At 50.1% G+C, this 17,701-nt stretch overlaps 1 protein-coding gene across 1 annotated transcript in view; it reads left to right on the top strand.

Moving 5' to 3' along the window:
- Positions 1-17,701, top strand: part of SLC39A11 (solute carrier family 39 member 11) — a 74,878-nt gene that overhangs the window by 5,675 nt on the left and 51,502 nt on the right. The window contains exons 4-5 of the mRNA XM_062506105.1: positions 530-688; positions 11,367-11,523. Of these exons, the coding sequence (XP_062362089.1) occupies positions 530-688; positions 11,367-11,523 (316 nt within the window). The remainder of the gene's footprint in view (positions 1-529; positions 689-11,366; positions 11,524-17,701) is intronic.

Here is a 17,701-nt window from a genome sequence, read left to right as displayed (position 1 = left end):
ACACAACCCCCAGGGACTGGTGTCTGCAGCAGAGGCAGCTCCTTCCCCACTTCCTGAGCAGGAATGTTCAGGATGGCAGAGTTTGCTCCGAGTCCTTGTGCTGGCAGAGCTGGGCAGCTCCTCCTGAGTGGCTTTGAGCTGGGAGAGAGGAGGTTTGGCTTGGGAATTGGGAGGGAATAGTTCCCTGTGAGGGAGGTGTTGGCACACTGGCACGGGGTGCCCAGAGCAGCTGTGGCTGCCCCTGGATCCCTGGAAGTGTCCAAGGCCAGGCTGCATGGGACAGTGGAAGGTGTCCCTGCCCGTGGTGGCACTGGATGGGTTTTAAAGTCTCTTTTCCAGCCCAAACCATCCTTGGATTGTGAGCATCCTGCAGAGGGACCTTCCTGGGGTGCAGAGATTGGGGTCACCTCTCCTCCTGCTGCAGCCTCTGCCTCTTCCCACTGGATCCTGCTCCTGCATCAATTGTTCCGTGGGAATTTCAGCTTCTCTTCTGTCCCATGGGATCTCACCAGTGCCATTCTGTCCCCAGGTCATGCTGGCAGCGTCCTACTGGTCCCTGCTGGCCCCAGCCATCGAGATGGCCGAGGAGTCCGGCACCTTCGGAGCCTTCTCCTTCTTCCCGGTGGCCCTGGGCTTTGCCCTGGGGGCAGCCTTTGTGTATGGGGCTGACCTGCTCCTCCCAGTGCTGGTGAGTGGGAGCTGTGGGGCTGGGGGCTCACCCTGGTGCTGGTCACTGGGAATTCCTGAGCTGGGGGCTCAGCCCGGTGCTGGTCACTGGGAATTCCTGAGCTGGGAGCTCAGCCCGGTGCTGGTCACTGGGAATTCCTGAGCTGGGAGCTCACCCCGGTGCTGGTCACTGGGAATTCCTGAGCTGGGGGCTCACCCTGGTGCTGGTCACTGGGAATTCCTGAGCTGGGGGCTCAGCCCGGTGCTGGTCACTGGGAATTCCTGAGCTGGGAGCTCAGCCCGGTGCTGGTCACTGGGAATTCCTGAGCTGGGGGCTCACCCCGGTGCTGGTCACTGGGAATTCCTGAGCTGGGAGCTCAGCCCGGTGCTGGTCACTGGGAATTCCCAGGTTGAGGGGACTCCTCCTCTTCCTCCTGGCAGCTGGACACAGGTGGATTTCCATCCCAGATTTCATGTATTTATGATTTCCCCAAGCCCTGGCTGGCTCTGGCAGTGCTGGATGCAGCTTCAGACTCGCTGAGCTCCCTTTTTTTTGGTTTTTGTTGTGGTTTTTTTTTTTTTCCTTCTTGGTTTTTTTTTTTTTTAATCTCCTTGTTTTTTCGTCCCTTCACACTTCTGCTTTTGTTCTTTTTGCTGGCAGCACTCCTCAAACAGCTCAGGTGTGACCTGGTGTCCCGGCCCAGGGGCTTCATTTGCAGAGCTGCCAACCTTGGGAGTGCTGCACAGTCCAAGCAAGCAGCCTGAGATGGTGTTAAAAATATAAATAAATAGGGAGCTGGTGGATTTGTGCAGTTGAAAACACGGGAGTGGTGCAGTCAGTGAAGAGAAATCCGAACATTTCCAAGGAGATCCTTCCATTTTCACATTTAGCTCCGTGGGATTTCTTTGGCCTGTGGGTGTGAGGGAGGTTTTAGGGATCTGCTGCCTCGGGCTGATGTTTGCCAGCAGGATGGAGAAGCAGAGCACAAACCCCACTTGTGGGTGCTGGCTGGAAGTTTTTTTTGGGGATCCTCCTGGAGGAGGAGGAGGGAGCCTTGGAGCTGCTGCTCTTTGCAGGGGTGAGCATTCCCAGCCTGGCCCAGCTCCAGGCTGGATAACAACAACCTCTAAAACCTTTTATCGACTCCTTATCAGCCCAGCCCTGGCACGGGAAGGATTTTTCTCCTGGCTCAGCCCCCGCTGGAGCATCCCGGTGTTTGCTGCTGGCACGGGAAGGGTTAAACCTCCCAGCCCAAGTGTCGATGATCCCGAGCAGCTGGAGTCATTGCATTCCTCACAAAAGGCAGATTTCATCTGTTACATCTTTGTCTTTGCCTTTTCCCTTTAAGGTGTTTGTTCTTCCTCCAGCCCAGGGGATGCTGCTGGAGGCTGGCAGGAAATTTGGGGGTGCTTGGAGGGTGAAACCACGGCAAAAAACCAGACCCCAGGGGTATTAAAATATGGGCTCGCCTTTATTTTGCCAAATCTCCCCGCACGGAGCCTCCAGTTGAAGCTGATTTTTGTTTTAAATGAGGTTTTCAGGTGCTGTTTGAGGAGGTTTTGGGTGCACAGGGGCTGTGTGAGCCTGTCCTAAAAAGGGTTTGGGGCTCAGTGTCTTCACTGCCAAAACCCAAAGCCTCTGAGGAGGGAAAGTTTACTTGAAAAATTCAGTGCAGCAGGTCCCTGATGGCTCAGGAGCTATTTTGGGTCTACTGAAAGGCATAAGAATGCTGGAATTAAGTGTTATTATTCTCATCCTTCAAATCTGTCATGCAGCTCTGCTGACTTGGCTGGGTTCTGCTCAGAGTTTGGTGTTTTATTGGGTTTGGGATGTGCTTCTTGCTCTGGCAACCCCACAAGAGTCCAGAGGATTCCTCCAGCCCTGGCTCTGCTTCTCAGGCAGTCCCTGGCTGCTTTTCCTCCTGGATTTTCACTTGCAGGTGAAAATCCAAAAGATTGGAAGCAGCATCAGGACAGGGTGGAGTCCCCATCCCTGCAGCTGCGTGGATGTGACACTTGGGGACACCACTGGTGGCCTGGGCACTGCTGGGGTGGTTGGGACTCCGTGCTCTCTGAGGGCTTTTCCACCCTGAATAATTTTGTTATTTGTTTTGGGTGGCCCTGTGTTTATTATTTTTTTTTTGGGAGACCCTGTGATTTTGTGATTCTCTGTGAGCTGCCTTTGTCTTGGAGCTGCTGGATCCCTACGAGTGGAATTTTCAGGGTGTTCCCAAGCACACATGGGTGGGGTTTGGGGGGTTTTGGGTGCAGTGGAGCACCTGTAGCTTCCAGGATCTCCCTGGCTCCTGCTTTTTCTGCATCCCAGACCTCTGAGCGAGCAGGAATTCCCAACTGGGACTGGGACAGGAGTAGGGAGAGGGAGGAATCCAACTGGTCCTGGTGGGAGCTGCTCTTCCCAGCCCTTCCTCAGCTCCTGCTCTTCCCACTCCTCTGCCTGACTCTGCTGCCATCATTACTAAATAAGATAATGAGGCTTAATCAGCCTCATCTCCCCTCCCTCCAGGCTTCATTTTGCTCAGGAGCATCTGTGTGCACAGGGAAGAGCTCCATCCCTCCCCTGGGGGATCCCACGGGTGCTGGGGGGCTCTGGGGTCTCCCTTGGGAGCAGGGAGAGGAGGGCAGAGGCTGCAGGAGCAGCAGGAGTTAATGAATAATCCAGGGAAAGAGCTGCTGGGCCATTACTCAGCTCTAAGCAGGAGCCTGCCAATAATTGGGGTGTAAAAGATGGTCAGGGAGGGAGGATGGGGATCCAGGGCTGTAATTCCAACCTGGAAATGCCATCTCCATTAGATTTTATGGGTTTTTTTTTTTTTGTCTGCTGGGTACAGGTTTGGTGTTTTCTTTTTGTTTGTTTTTTTTTTTTTTTTCTCCTGAGTACAGGGGAAATCAATAAAGCCTCATGTGATGTGCAGAACATTCCTTGGATTTAAACAAACAGTGGCTATAAAGTGCCTTTTAAAAACCTTTCCATAGCTGCCAGTGCTGACCCCTCATCCCACAGAGCCAGCACAGCCCAAAATCCCTCTCTGGGCTCCAGAGCTTGTGTCTCACACCTGCTTGGGGAATAATTTGGGTTCTCCTTTGCCTCTGCTCCGAGGTTTTCCTGAGCAGGGTGAGGATCTGCAGATCCTTGGAGCAGGAGCCAGGATGCTCCTGGTGGGAGCTGAACCCCCTTGACTCCCTCTCCAAACAGAATTTCTTGGTTCTCCTGCCCTTTTCTGGTTGTGTAAATCATGGCTCGAGGGCTCTTTGGGAATATGGTTTGGGACTGGATGTTTTGTACAGTGAATTTTGGGCTATTTTGGGCAAGAACTCTTGGGAAGGCTTTGGGAGCTGGATAAACAGCCCTGAGGATCCCCTCCTGGCCAGCGCTGCTGTCTGGCTCAGAATGTGCCTTCAGGATGAATATTTTGCCTTCCAAATCCATACAAGTCCCTTTTTGGGAGGGAAATCTGGGAATTGTGCATGGATGAGGCTGCAGGAGGAAGAGGAGGAACCATCAAAGTGTAGCTGTGCATTGTTTAAAATTGCATTTTTTTTTCCCTCGGGGTAAACCACAGCTGGATTAGATCATGGGGAGAATTTTTTTTTTTTTTTGGGGGGGGGGAGGGAGACAGGGCATTGGGAAGTGATTCCTGGTAAATTCCTGCATTTTAGGAGGAATTTCTTCCTGGAAAGGCATTGGGAAGAGAGCAGGAGTCCCCATCCCTGGAGGTGGCACTCGGTGATGTCAGAGGTCTCTTCCAGCCTCAATAATTCTGGGATTTTTGGGATTCTCTCTCTGCTGGGACAGGGCAGGGCAGTCACTGATGCCTGGGATCCCCCTGCCCGTGCTCCCACCTCCAAATCTGCTCCTGCCTCTCCCTCTCCTGCTTTCCTGCTGGATTGGATGGGTTCATTTTTCCAGGGAAAGCGTGGAGAATGTGCAGGGTCTGCTGGCTGCTGTTAATTTATCCTCGGGATTGAGATTCCTCTGATGCAATTTGCTGTTCCTGAGGGATGTGCCCAGCTCACATTCCCACTTTAATCTGCTTTTTCCTGTTCAGCTCTGACTCCTAGGAAGTTAATTAGCTGCACATCCCCATTGCCCGGGTAGGTGTGGAGGATTTTTAACCCAGGGCTTGTGGATTTTCTGCTTGATGAAGTTTTGGAGTGTGGGGCTGCAGGAGTTGGAGCTTTTCCCTCCTGGAGGGGGAAGGATGGAGCTGGAGCTGCCAGCCTGGATTCCTGCTCTGCTCGGATTTCCTTTGCTCAGGACAAAATAAACAGCAGCCCTTGTGTTTGTTTGGTTTTGTGGAGCCCTGGCCCTTTTCCACAGGCTCAGGGAGGAAGGAGTGATCCAGCTCTGAGGATGAAGGAGGAGAAATTTTTTATTTTTTTTTTTTTTTTCTTTTTTTGGGGGAATGTAGCAAAGCCTCCCATTGGGAACCATCCTTCCCTTCCATGTCTCAGTGAACCAGAGTTACCTGGGCTTGGTTTTTATGAATTTATCAATGAACCCCAGCCCAGAGGTCAGAGATCCGTGAGGGATTGATCACTGTCTCCTGTCCCAGGTGGGATTTCAGCCAGGAAAATCCCAGGTGCTGACCACCAAAGCCACTCTGAAAGACTCAGAAACCCCAAAGGTTTCTTTTCAATCTCTTTATCCATGGAAAACCTGGATAAAGAGGTTTTATCCTGCCCTGTCCCTGTGCAATGGTTTAGTGCATGAAATCCAGTGGTGGCTGGATAGGTTGGAATTATTTGCCAAAAAAAAAAAGCCCCCACAAAATCCTAATTATCCTAATTTCTACTGAAGCATTTTGTTTTATTAATGGAGGTAAAGGCTTATTTACTGCCGCAGTGCAATTTGTTAGCTGCTCTTAATTAGAATTGTCTCTCATTATGCATCAAGCATTTCATAAAAACACCATTTGGGAAGCCCCAAAGCTGGAGCTGCAGAGCTCCTGGATTCCGAGCTGGGGTTAAATTCCATCCCAGCCTGCTCAGGTTTGTGGGATCTGGAGCAGCTTGATGGGGTGGGCTGAAAAATCCCTCTGGAAAAAAAGCAGGGGGGCAGAGAAAAGCTGACTTAATTCTTAATTCCTGCTCTGGATAGAGCTCTGTCCATCATTCCAGCAGCAATTGCTGGGATATTGCTGGTATTCCATGGGCTTTTCCATCCTCCTGCCTCAGCCTTTGCTAGCTGAATTTTGATTTCTGTTTGGGCCTGGCTCAGAATTGTAAAAGAGGAGCAGTTTCCCACAAGGAAGAGCACAAAAGGATCTCCTCCAGCCTCTGACTCCTGCACCAGTCCCTGTTTATCCGGGGCTGCCAATGCTCCCCCAGCTGTTCTTTGATCTCAAAATGTGCCTTTGAATTTGCTCAAAGCGTAACCCCAAATTAATTCCTCCACAGTGAAAGGCAAACCTGCCATTAAGGTGTCAGGGAAAGCAGTGAGAGAGGTTCTGGGGGAAGGCAGGGAGAGGGAAGCTGCTTCCATGGGGATCAAAAATCCAGGGAAAAAACATCCCTGGGGCTCTGGAGCTGCAGGGGAGCCGTGGGGATCGGGAAGGAAAGGTCCAAAAATCCACAGACCAAAAATCCCAGCAGTTCTGCTCCAGGAGCAGCTCCCATCAGACTGAGCCCCCCCCCCAAAATGTGCAGCCAGGGAGTTGTGGGTGTTAGGGATGGCTGGCCTCAGTTTCCCTTCAGCTGATGGCACATCCTGGCAATTTTACTGATTGTTGGATGGCTCCTCCTGCCTGGGAGCTGCAGCTTTGAGCAGCAGCTTGGCAGGGCTTGTGGTCCCTTCTGTGTCACCCCACGAGTGTGGGGACAGCCCTGGGGGTGCCCCTGGAGCTGCCCAAGCTTTGGGGGGATCCCCTGGGAGCTGCCAGCTGATGGAGACCCTCGGCAGTGCCAAAATGTGCAGCAGTGTCCTGAGCTGGGAGCACCAGAACCTCCGGGCTGGCACAGCAGGAAGGAGGCAAAGTTACCAAAAATCCCCCCAAAAGCTTGGAAAATCAGGAATGGGAGGGGAGAATCCCACAGCCCTTGCAGTGCAGGGATGGTGGAGCATAGCTGGATCCCCAAACCAGGGGCAGGGAACATCACTGGCAGCAGCCCCATCCAGCCTTTGGCTCAAAACACATTGCTACTAAAAATAAACTTTGGGTTTTCTCCCTGGCACCTTTGAGGCTTTTCCCTTCCCAGGAGGGAGGAGAAGACAGCAGGAAAGCCTGGCAGGGCAGGAGGAGGGGACACACTGGAATTCCCTTAGGAAACCTGGGATGTTTCTCTGCCGTGGCACAAGGGAGGGGTGGCTTTTGTAACTTCTGCCACGACAAAAAAAACCCCAAAAGCACAGGAATGTTTTCCCTGCTTCTGCCAAAAAAACCCCCATCTTCAGCAAACAAAACCCATCCCTGAAGCATCGGGAGTTTCCTGTCACCAACCTCCTTCCTACCAGGAATCCTGGAAAAAACCTCAAGCAGCACAACCAGCAAATTCCTTTTTCAATGGGATAATTGTTCCAGGCGGGGAATTGGAGCCCAGCAAAACCAGTTAGGATGGGGATGCACTCCCAGTTGTTTGCTGGGAGGAGATTTACCTGTTTCATAGCCGGGTGCTGAGCGGAATTAATTTTTCTCCCACCCTCAGCAGGGAGGTTTGTGCCAGGGAGGCAGCCCCACAACGTGAGGTTTTAATTGTCTGCAGCAATGCTGGGATCAACAGGAGCTGTTCTGCACACCTTCATCAAGCCCCGGCCAGGACCAGTTCCACCCCTTTTCCCACTCCCTGCCCCCTTCCCACGTGGATTTCCACAGGCTTTTTGCCAGGGTGACAGAAAAAGCAAACAAACCTTCAATGAACAGCTCGTCCTTCCCCAGTATTCCCTCAGCGAGGATTTTGCAGAGGGAATGGGTGGGGAAGGGTGAGCTTTGGGATGTGGGAGCTCTGGGAGGGGCTGGCAGGATGCAGCAGGGATGCAGCCATCCATCAGCCCCAGCTGAAGAGCCAGGGCCGTGCCAGCAGTGCCTAATTCCATTATTTTATTTCCATCATTTTATTTTAACACACGGCTTCCTCTGGATGCTCAGCGGACGTGAGCGAGCCCTCGGCTGCACCCCCAGCCCCTTCTGCCCAATTCCAGCCTGCAGCCCCAGCCCAGGTGGGGATTTGTCCCTCTCCACATCCCACACAGCTCATAAGGAACCAAACAGCACCAAAATCCCCAGAGGCAGCAGCTCCTCTGCTGGGCTGCCAGAGCCTCCAACGCCTTCCCCAACAAATCCACAGGAATTTGTGCATTTCCAGCAAATCCCTTCCTTCTCCCACCCGAGTGCAATTCACGCCTTCCTTCAGTAGAGGGTGAGGGATGAGGCAGTTCCTGATCACCAGCAAGGAGAAGCCAGACTTCTCATGGAATCCTGGAATGGTTTGGGGTGGAAAGACCTTAAAGGTGGAAAGACCTTAAGGGTGGACACACCTTCCACAGGACCAGGCTCACCCAAGCCCTGTCCTGCCTGGCCTTGGACATTTCCAGGGATGAATTCCTTCCCAATCCCCACGGCTCCCCTGCAGCTCCAGAGCCCTGGGGATGTCTTTTCCCTGGATTTTTGGACCTTTCCTTCCCAATCCCTGCAGCTCCAGAGCCCTGGGGATGTCTTTTCCCCGGATTTTTGGACCTTTCCTTCCCAATCCCTGCAGCTCCAGAGCCCTGGGGATGTCTTTTCCCTGGATTTTTGGACCTTTCCTTCCCAATCCCTGCAGCTCCAGAGCCCTGGGGATGTCTTTTCCCTGGATTTTTGGACCTTTCCTTCCCAATCCCCACGGCTCCTCATGGGAATTGCTGCCCTGGGCTCTGTCCAGCCCTGAGCCACCCTCTGCTCTTCCCTTCTTGCTCTGTTATCTCTTTGTGTTATCACTTGCTGAGTGTGAATCAGGAGCCTCTGGGCCCCACCTGACTGAGGTTTTTTATTATCTCTTATCTCTCCATCTGCTCCCAGACAAGTTGGGGATATTATTTTTATTATTTTTTTGGAAGACAGCAGTAAAATGGATTCAGTTTCTCTTCCCCATTGTGGTGCTTTCTCCATCAGTTGCTGCTTCCTGGGGTTTTGCTGAGCCTTTTCCAGGGCATTTTCCCTGTTCAAGTCTTAGCCAGCAGGAGCAGGATCCTTGACCTTCCTGCTCCATCCAGCTTTGGGAGTGACAGATCTCCCCTGGTCACTCTCTGTCCATCACTATCTCTTTATGAATTCATTCTCCTCCCTTGGCCAGGAGGAGAAGAGCAGATTATTTCTCAGAGGTGTCACTCTCCAGTTCTTTTTAAGATTGGCTTCAGATCAATTAAATCCTGGGCAGGGGGATGTGATCCCACACCCTTGCTTTTCCTAAAATGATATATTTTTTAAAAAAATCTAAAGGAATACCCATTTTGTATCTAAAAGGATCCCTTTTTTCCCCATATAAAGAACACCTTTAGGATATTTATTTTTGTTAATATAAATTTATTTATATTAATAGAATAATTTATGTATTATAAATTTATTTATAATACTAATATAAATACATAAATATTATATTAAATATTAATATAAATATATTTATAATATTTAGGGTATTTTTTTCCCCTCGTTGGCTTTCCCACACAAGGTCAGCCCAATCCCACAACTTCTCCATCAGCAGAGGAGTGCAGTGGGAGCTCCCACATCCCAGAATAGTTTTTCCTCCAAGTTCTTCCTGTCCAAATCTCTCCCTGCCTCTCGCTTTTTGCAAATAATCAACCCCCGTGGTTATTTCAGCTGACGCTAATTACTGCCACGAACTAATTAATGCCAGTTGCCTTTCCTCATCTCTTTGCCACGTTTTTTAACCCACTGACACTTTCCAATTAAGGGCCTCCTGCAGGCTCAGGGCTGGGATGACTCAGAGCAGTCTCAGCTGGGATCACTCTGTGCTTTCCTGAAGGTCACCAACATTGTCACAAATTGTCCCCTGCCAGCAGGGAGGGGACCTGACCTTCCCAAATCCATCTGGAATTGCCTCCCCCTCGGTGCAGGTTTGTGGGCATCGCTGTTTTTGGGATGCTGCTCCCTTTTCCAGAGGTGAAAATGTGTTTGGGTTTAGCAGGAGCAGGACAGCAAGGATGGAAGGAGATTTTGGGTAAGGGTTGGAGGGACAGGACACCGGGGAATGGCTTCCCACTGCCAGAGGGCAGGGATGGATGGGATATGGGGAGAAATCCTTCCCTGGGATGGCATTCCCAGAGAAGCTGTGGCTGTTCCATCCCTGCGAGTGTCCCAGGCCAGGCTGGACAGGGCTTGGAGCACCCTGGGCTAGTGAGGGGTGGAATGGGATGAGCTTTGAGGTCCTTCCCACCCAAACCATTCCAGGATTCTGTGACAGGATTCCCTCCTTGTTGAGGGAGAGCAGCCTGCAGCAGGATGAGCCCCTGAGCTCCCATTCCTGATCCAAGTGAAATTCCCCTTTGCTGTCTCATCACCCAGGTCTTGCTGGAAATCTCCCCTGTGCATCACTGCTCTCCCAGGGATTTAATCCCAGCTCCTGCAGGGGAGGGAAGGTCTCCCACATCCCCAGGGATTTAATCCCAGCTCCTGCAGGGGAGGGGAGGCTCTCCCACATCCCCAGGGATTTAATCCCAGCTCCTGCAGGGAAGGGAAGGTCTCCCACATCCCCAGGGATTTAATCCCAGCTCCTGCAGGGGAGGGGAAGGTCTCCCACATCCCCAGGGATTTAATCCCAGCTCCTCTGCCTGGAGTTGCTGGGTTAGGGGAGGTGAGAGCTCTGGGCTGAACTGCAGATATGTGATTAATATTAATAGTCCTGCTCAGACTCATTATGCAAATGAGGGGAGAGGAGCCCATGGAGTTATTCATCTTTAACCTTTGTTTTGTGTGACCCCCCCAGTGAGGCTCCAGTTACTGCTTGGGCTCAGGGGTGCAGCTTTCTTCTGCTGCCCTCACCCCAAGGGCTACACCCCTGCTCCTGGGGGTGATTCCAGGTGAGATCCCTCCTGGACATCCCTTCCTGGGGTGATCCCACCTGGACATCCCTCCCTGTGGATGCTCCTGGGGGTGATTCCAGGTGATCCCACCTGCATTCCCAGCCCTGCAGGGAGAAGGGGACACAGGGTCACTGCCATGGGACTCGTTCTTTTCTCCCAGCTGTGCTCTTGTGCCTCCAGTCCTGAGGTTCCTCCTTGTTTTGTAGCTCCAGGTGGGTTTGGGGAACCTGAGGACATCCAGAAACATCGCCCTGGGTTTCTTTTTATCAGGAACTGTGGTGACAGGACAGAGGGAATGGCTTCTCGCTGCCAGAGGGCAGGGCTGGATGGGATATTGGGAAGGAATTCTTCCCTGTAATGGTGAGGAAGGGCTGGATGGGATTCCCAGAGAAGCTGTGGCTGCCCCTGGATCCCTGGAAGTGTCCCAGGCCAGGCTGGACAGGGCTTGGAGTGCCCTGGGCTAGTGAAAGGTGTCCCTGCCCATGGCAGGGGTGGCATTAAATGGACTTTAATGTCCCTTTCAATCCCGAGTGACACACCTGGGTGCAGTGAGAAGCTGCTGTGCCACATCCCCGTCCATCCCCGACCCTCGGGCGCCCCAGGATGGGGCTGCAGGAGGCTGGGGGGCAGCTCTGGGATGTCCTGACATGTCTGTGTTGCCTTGCAGGGGTTCTCTGGCTCTTCCCACGCCGCCCTGGCCCTGGGCTCTGAGCAACGAGCCGTGAAGGAGAAGCAGGAGCAGGAGCCTGGCCGGGATCTGGGGAGCGAGCTGTGGATCCAGAACGAGCTGTCCATCAGGATAGGTAGAGCTGGGCTGCAGCCAGGCAAGCATCCTGTCATATCCCACCCCCAGAGTGCCCAGAGCCCCCTGCTCCCCTGGGGCTGCCACTGCAGTTCCAGGGGCCTTTGGAGTTCCAGGGGCCTTTGGAGTTCCAGGGGGCCTTTGGAGTTCCAGGGGCCTTTGGAGTTCCAGGGGCCTTTGGAGTTCCAGGGGCCTTTGGAGTTCCAGGGGCCTTTGGAGTTCCAGGGGCCTTTGGAGTTCCAGGGGCCTTTGGAGTTCCAGGGCTTTGCCCATGCCCAGGGTTCTTCCCTTTCCCTTCCTCTCCCTCTCCATGTCTCTCCCTCTGCTCTCTCCTATTCCCTTGGTTTCCCCTGCAGCTCTCAAAGCCACTTGCACTGTCTGGGCCATGAATTATTGATCAGGAGCTCTCTGCTGTGCTGGAGGAGTGAAACCCTCAGCTTTTTTCCCAGTGCTGAACGTGCCCAGCTCTGCCTCTGCCCCAGTCCAAGCTGGGGTCTGGCTGTCCCCCCTCGTTCTGGGGGTGAATCCAGTCCTGGCTGCCAGAGGGTGGAACACCAGGTCCTGCTGGCAGCCCTTTCCTCCTTTAAACAGATTTTAAAGAAGGAATTTTGGGTGCCTGTTTGGGCTTTGGCAGCCCCAGGGTGTGTTTGGGGTGGGTGGTGGGGACACGTCCCCTGAGACAGCACAATTGGCTCTTCCTCCACTCAACAGCTCTCCAGGAGACAAAGCAAATGTAATTTAGTAAATTCATTTTATTCCTCCTCTGATTATTTGGTTGGAGTTGTGGTTGAAAACATCACGAGTGCAACTGGGAGCAGATTGATTTGAAGGAATGGCTCTTCCTTTAGCAAGGAGCAGCAACTGCTCCCCTCTTAAATCAGCCTCTTTTATTTAACCACTTTGCTTAATTACACATTTCCTAAAGTGCTGCAAATCCTCGGGATTTGGGAACAGCAGCCTGGGTTTTTCCAGAGGGATGGGAGGAATTTTTTCTGCTCGGTGCAATGAGCTTTGCATTCTCCGAGTCCTTTGGAGGCAGCTGCAGGAGGGGTTGATGTTTTTGTGGGGTGGGAACTTCTCATCTCAGGTGCAGTTTAATTTTATTCTTCGAGGGAGAGCAGAAGTGCTCAGCCCTACAGTTCTCAGCAGCTCGAGCTGCTGAGGTTTTTATGTGTTCATCTCCTTTTAGTTGCAGACAATAACAGTGCAAATGGTTTTGGGAATTGAAAATTTCCATTAGGCTTTGTTGGTTTTTTTTCCCTTCTCTCTGGGGAAATGGTATTAAGAACCTACAACACATTAATTCTTTTATTGTCTTTTCTTTTTTTTTTTTCCCTTTCTTTCTACTGAAATAAACTCGTTATTTCCACAAGATCCCCCAAACCTTCCTTCCAAGAAAACTGCTTTCCCCAGGGCTGTGCAGTGCCTGCCTGGGCTCTGGGGAACCTCTGGGAACATAATGGGTGTTTTCAAAGTCTAATGGGTACTAAGTGGAATATTTCAGGCTTAATCACTGCTGAATCATTGACCCTTCCTTCATATTTACATCTTTTAAAATCGCTAAAGCTGTGAAAACAAAGGAAAAATCCCAAAGCAGCAGCTGCCTTGTTGTGCCTGGGGATGGATGGGGCTGAGGAGCAGGGAGCTGGGATGGGAATGGTCGGGAAATGTGGGAAGCTGCATCCCTGCCTGTGTGCCTGAGGCCTCCAGTGGAGCTGGGAATGCATTTTCAGCCTGGCTGTGGGAGGGTTTGGGGTGTCTCACACTCAGAGCCGGGGTCCTGGTAGCTGTCACCGAGCCAGACCTAGGAGAGCGAGGTGGGAGTTACACCTGATCCTCACCTGCTCTGGGGTGAGAAAAGAAACCCCTAATTTTGCTTTTTTTCCCCCTCAATCAGCAGAGTTCTGGAGCAGCCTGGGCTAGTGAAGGTGGCAGGGGATGAGCTTTAATCTCCCTCCCAACCCAAACCATTCCATGGCTGTTCTTCCCCGTCACCCCAAATCCTTTTGGGTTCCATCACTGGTGTTTGCTTGGGCTCTGCTCCAGCCTGTCCTGAATAGAAAGAAAAGATGTTGGGAGTTCCTAAAAGCTGGCAGTGCCTGGTGGCTGCCTGGAGTAAGGTGTGTGTATTCCTGGGGAATGGAGAATGGGTGGATTTGCCCTGAATTGCACTGAAAAGCCTGTCTAGACTCTGTTTGAGTGGGATAATTACCAGGCTTTAATTACTCCAAGGGAGAGAGAATCCAACCTTGTCTCTGATAGCTCTGGGTAGGCAAGGGCTGTAATTTGTATTTCTGTGCTTTGCAGCAGGTGTGGGGATGGAGCTCAGGGGGGTTTGTTCTGAATTTTGGGAGGCTTGTGGAACCCTCTGGGATGCCAGGGGCTGTGCCTGGGCTGTGCCCCCATTCCCTGTTCCTAAACCCCCCTGGCTGGGCTGTACCCCTGTTCCCTGTTCCTAAACCCCCCTGGCTGGGCTGTACCCCTGTTCCCTGTTCCTAAACCCCCCTGGCTGGGCTGTGCCCCTGTTCCCTGTTCCTAAACCCCCCTGGCTGGGCTGTGCCCCCATTCCCTGTTCCTAAACCCCCCTGGCTGGGCTGTGCCCCCATTCCCTGTTCCTAAACCCCCCTGGCTGGGCTGTGCCCATCCTGCTGTGTTTTCCAGCTGTTCCATCCTCAGGAAATGGCCAGGGCAGGGTCACACGGGGCTGGAGGCCAGGTCTGACCCCGCTGTGTTCTGGGGCTGTTCCCAGAAAGGATTTCCAGGCAGCAGAGCACCTGGAAACCCGAGCTGTGGCTCAGGGCAGCTGGGTATGGAACAGCTGATGCCTCCTGCTGCTGATTCACATCCCGATCCCGTTCTGGAGCCGAGTGGGAGATGCTGTTCCCTGCAGCCTCCTCCTCTCTCCTGGAACATCCCCCTGCTCCACTGCAGCAGGGACAGCTCTGGGGCCCTGCAGGACACAGCAAAGTGGGTGCAGAGCTGGATAAAATCCCAAATATCCCTTTGGTGCCCAGCCAGGAGCAGCCTCGGTGCCTAGGACAGCAGGAATTTCTGTGCTGGCTGCTGACCCAAACCCCAAATGAACGTCTGGGGAAGCAGCAGCATCTCTGCAGCCCAGAGCCAGGGATGTGTGTCTGTCTGCTCGAGAGAGATTTTCCAGGAGTTTGGAGTGACAGGAGCTTCAAACTGACAGGGAGTGGGCTGGGATTGATGTCTGGGAGAAATCCTTCCCTGGGAGGACAAAATCCTTCCCTGGGAGGGGCTGGGATGGAATTCCAGAGGTGTCCGAGGCAAGGTTGGGATAGTGGAAGGTGTCCCATGGCACTGGATCATCTTTAATTTCCCTTCCCGGATCCCCTGGTGCCCCTGGCTGCAGGAGTGTGAAGTGCTGATGTTCCTGGAGGGAGTCGGGCTTTGCTGGGATGACTCGGCTGCCTTTTGCTGGGCTGTGGTTTAGGAGATGGTGCCCTGGCATCCCTGCTCAGGGAGCAAACCCAGATGGATTTAATAGCTGGAAAAACGACCCCGTGTGTGCAGGCACGTCTGGCAGAAATGAAATTTTGTGCAACTCGTTACTTAAATGAGCTCTGGGGGCCCCACACAGAAACCTCATTACCTAGAAATTTTATTTTTATTTTTTTTTAATTTTTTTATCTCTTTAAATTGAAGCTGCTGCATCAAATCTGAGGCTGAGGTGGGGATTTGGCTGGGAAAGCCCTGGAGCAGGGGTGGGTGAGCTGGGGACAGCCCTGCTGTGCTGCCAGGACCTGCTGTGCTGCCAGGACCTGCCGGGCCCCTTTCAGCACCATCACATCCATCCTAAGCTCATCCTTCCCGTTTTTTTGGTTTGTTTTTTTTTTTTTTTTTTGCCATATTTTTTCCCCTCCAAAGGAAGATTCCAGGCACCAGGGCTGCCTGAGGGGGCTGCACAGCAGAGGAAGCAGAAGCTGCTCGTGGAGCATCAGAGCACTGAAGTGAGCTGGGGACATAAGAGGAGACAAAAACCCCTTGGGTACCAACACAGGGCGACAGCAGCAGCTGAATTTTGGGCTTGGCACTGATGCTTGAGGCAGCACATCCATGGGGCTCGTCCTTAGAGCCAAAAAAAAAAATCCCCCTTTTTCCCCCCCCTATTTGTTCTGCGTGGTTTGAGAAAATCTCAGGGTTTTTTTTTTTTAATTTTTTTTGCCCTGATGTGTGGTGAAGGGAAATCACAGGAGCATGGGCAGCTGGGGATCTTCTCCTCAATCCATCCCTCCCTCCCTCCCTGAGCACAGCGAGGGAGAAGCGATGGATCCAAACCCTGGGGTCGGTCACGTTCCTTCAGCCACGGCCTCCTGGGTGCACCCAAAATCTTCATTGGAACTTAGACAGCATGAAACCCCTTAAGAGATGGAATATATTAATTTGATTAATGTTAGGAGCATAACATTGACATTATAACATGTACAATATATTTTCTATAATACATCACACAATTATTTAATTCTATATTATATCATATTAATATGATATTAGTATTATTTATATCAAGAGTATATTAATATATCCTCCTTATATAACATGAAAAATCCTTAATGGATGGAATATATTAATATTAATTATATTAATATTAGGAGCATAACATTAACATTATAACATGTAGAATATATTTATATAATACATCACACAATTATTTAATTCCATATTATATCATATTAATATGATATTAATATTAATCATATCAAGAGTATATTAATATATGCTCCTTATATAACATGAAAACTCCTTAATGGATGGAATATATTAATATTAATTATATTAATATTAGGAGCATAACATTAACATTACAACATATAGAATATATTTTATATAATACATCACACAATTATTTAATTCTGTATTATATCATATTAATATGATATTAATATTAATTATATCAAGAGTATATTAATAAATGCTCCTTGTATAACATGAAAACTCCTTAATGGATGGAATATATTAATATTAATTATATTAATATTAGGAGCATAACATTAACATTACAACATATAAAATATGTTTTATATAATATATAATAATTTAATTATACATTATATATTAATATTATATACATGTTAGCTATATATTAAGAGTATATTAATATATGCTCCTTATATAACATGAAACTCCTTAATATATATAATATATTGATATTAATTATATTAATATTAGGAGCATAATATTATATATTCTTCATTATATATTCTTCATTATATATTCTTCATTATATATTCTTCATTATATTTTGTACGTTATATATCGTACAATATATATTCTGCATTATATATTCTGCATTATATATTCTGCATTATATATTCTGCATTATATATTGTGCATTATATATTCTACATTATATATTCTTCATTATATTTTGTATATTATATTTTTAATACAATATTCATATTAATCATGTGGATTTTAGGAGTGTATGAATATGTACTCCTTATATAACATGAAATTCCCTGAAATCAGGCTGCTCCCTAGTTTTCCTCCATCCCAGCTCAGCCTGTGATGGCTCTGACACCTTCACACCCTGCTCCCTGTACAGAACTGCCCCTTTCCCAAGCCATAATTCACCTGGAGGCAGCCTGGGTGATAAATGCCCGTGGCAATGTCAGTATTGATTTAAAAAAAAATAAAATGAAATAAAATAAAAATCCTGCTGCCCCTTTCTGAAGCGTTTCAAATCATTATTGACCACCCCTGCCAGCCTGGGCTCCGTGCTTGGCTTTTATAGTCCAGACTAAATGTGGATTTATGGAGCCAGGGCTCCAAAGAAGGAAATGAAATGGGGACACATAATTGCTGCTGAAGTGATGGAATTCCTGCTTTGCTCAGAGATCTTGTACCCCGTCCCTGCCCTGCTCCTGGCATCAGGGATTTTCACTTTACAGCGTGGAAAACCACCTGGTGTTTGCTGCCCTGGGCTTGTTTGCATTTCCTTGCAGAGGACCCCCGTGAGTGAAGCAAACAGAGCAGGTTATTCTGGATATAAAAATCAGGATTTCCAACTCCAGCAGCCTGATCTTTCAGGAAATGTTTTCCCTTCCAGGGGCTCTGGAGGTGGCATCTTTAATTCCAGGGGGATTTCTTCATCCAGGAGCTGCAGGCATTTTTTATTTATTTATTTATTTATTTATTTATTTTTTGGTGGGATTTTTCCCCCAAATGGAGCCTGA

Source organism: Cinclus cinclus, chromosome 20 (genome assembly GCF_963662255.1).
Source record: "Cinclus cinclus chromosome 20, bCinCin1.1, whole genome shotgun sequence".
NCBI classification, from domain to species: Eukaryota; Metazoa; Chordata; class Aves; order Passeriformes; family Cinclidae; genus Cinclus; species Cinclus cinclus.
This window is presented reverse-complemented; position numbering and strand designations above follow the sequence as displayed.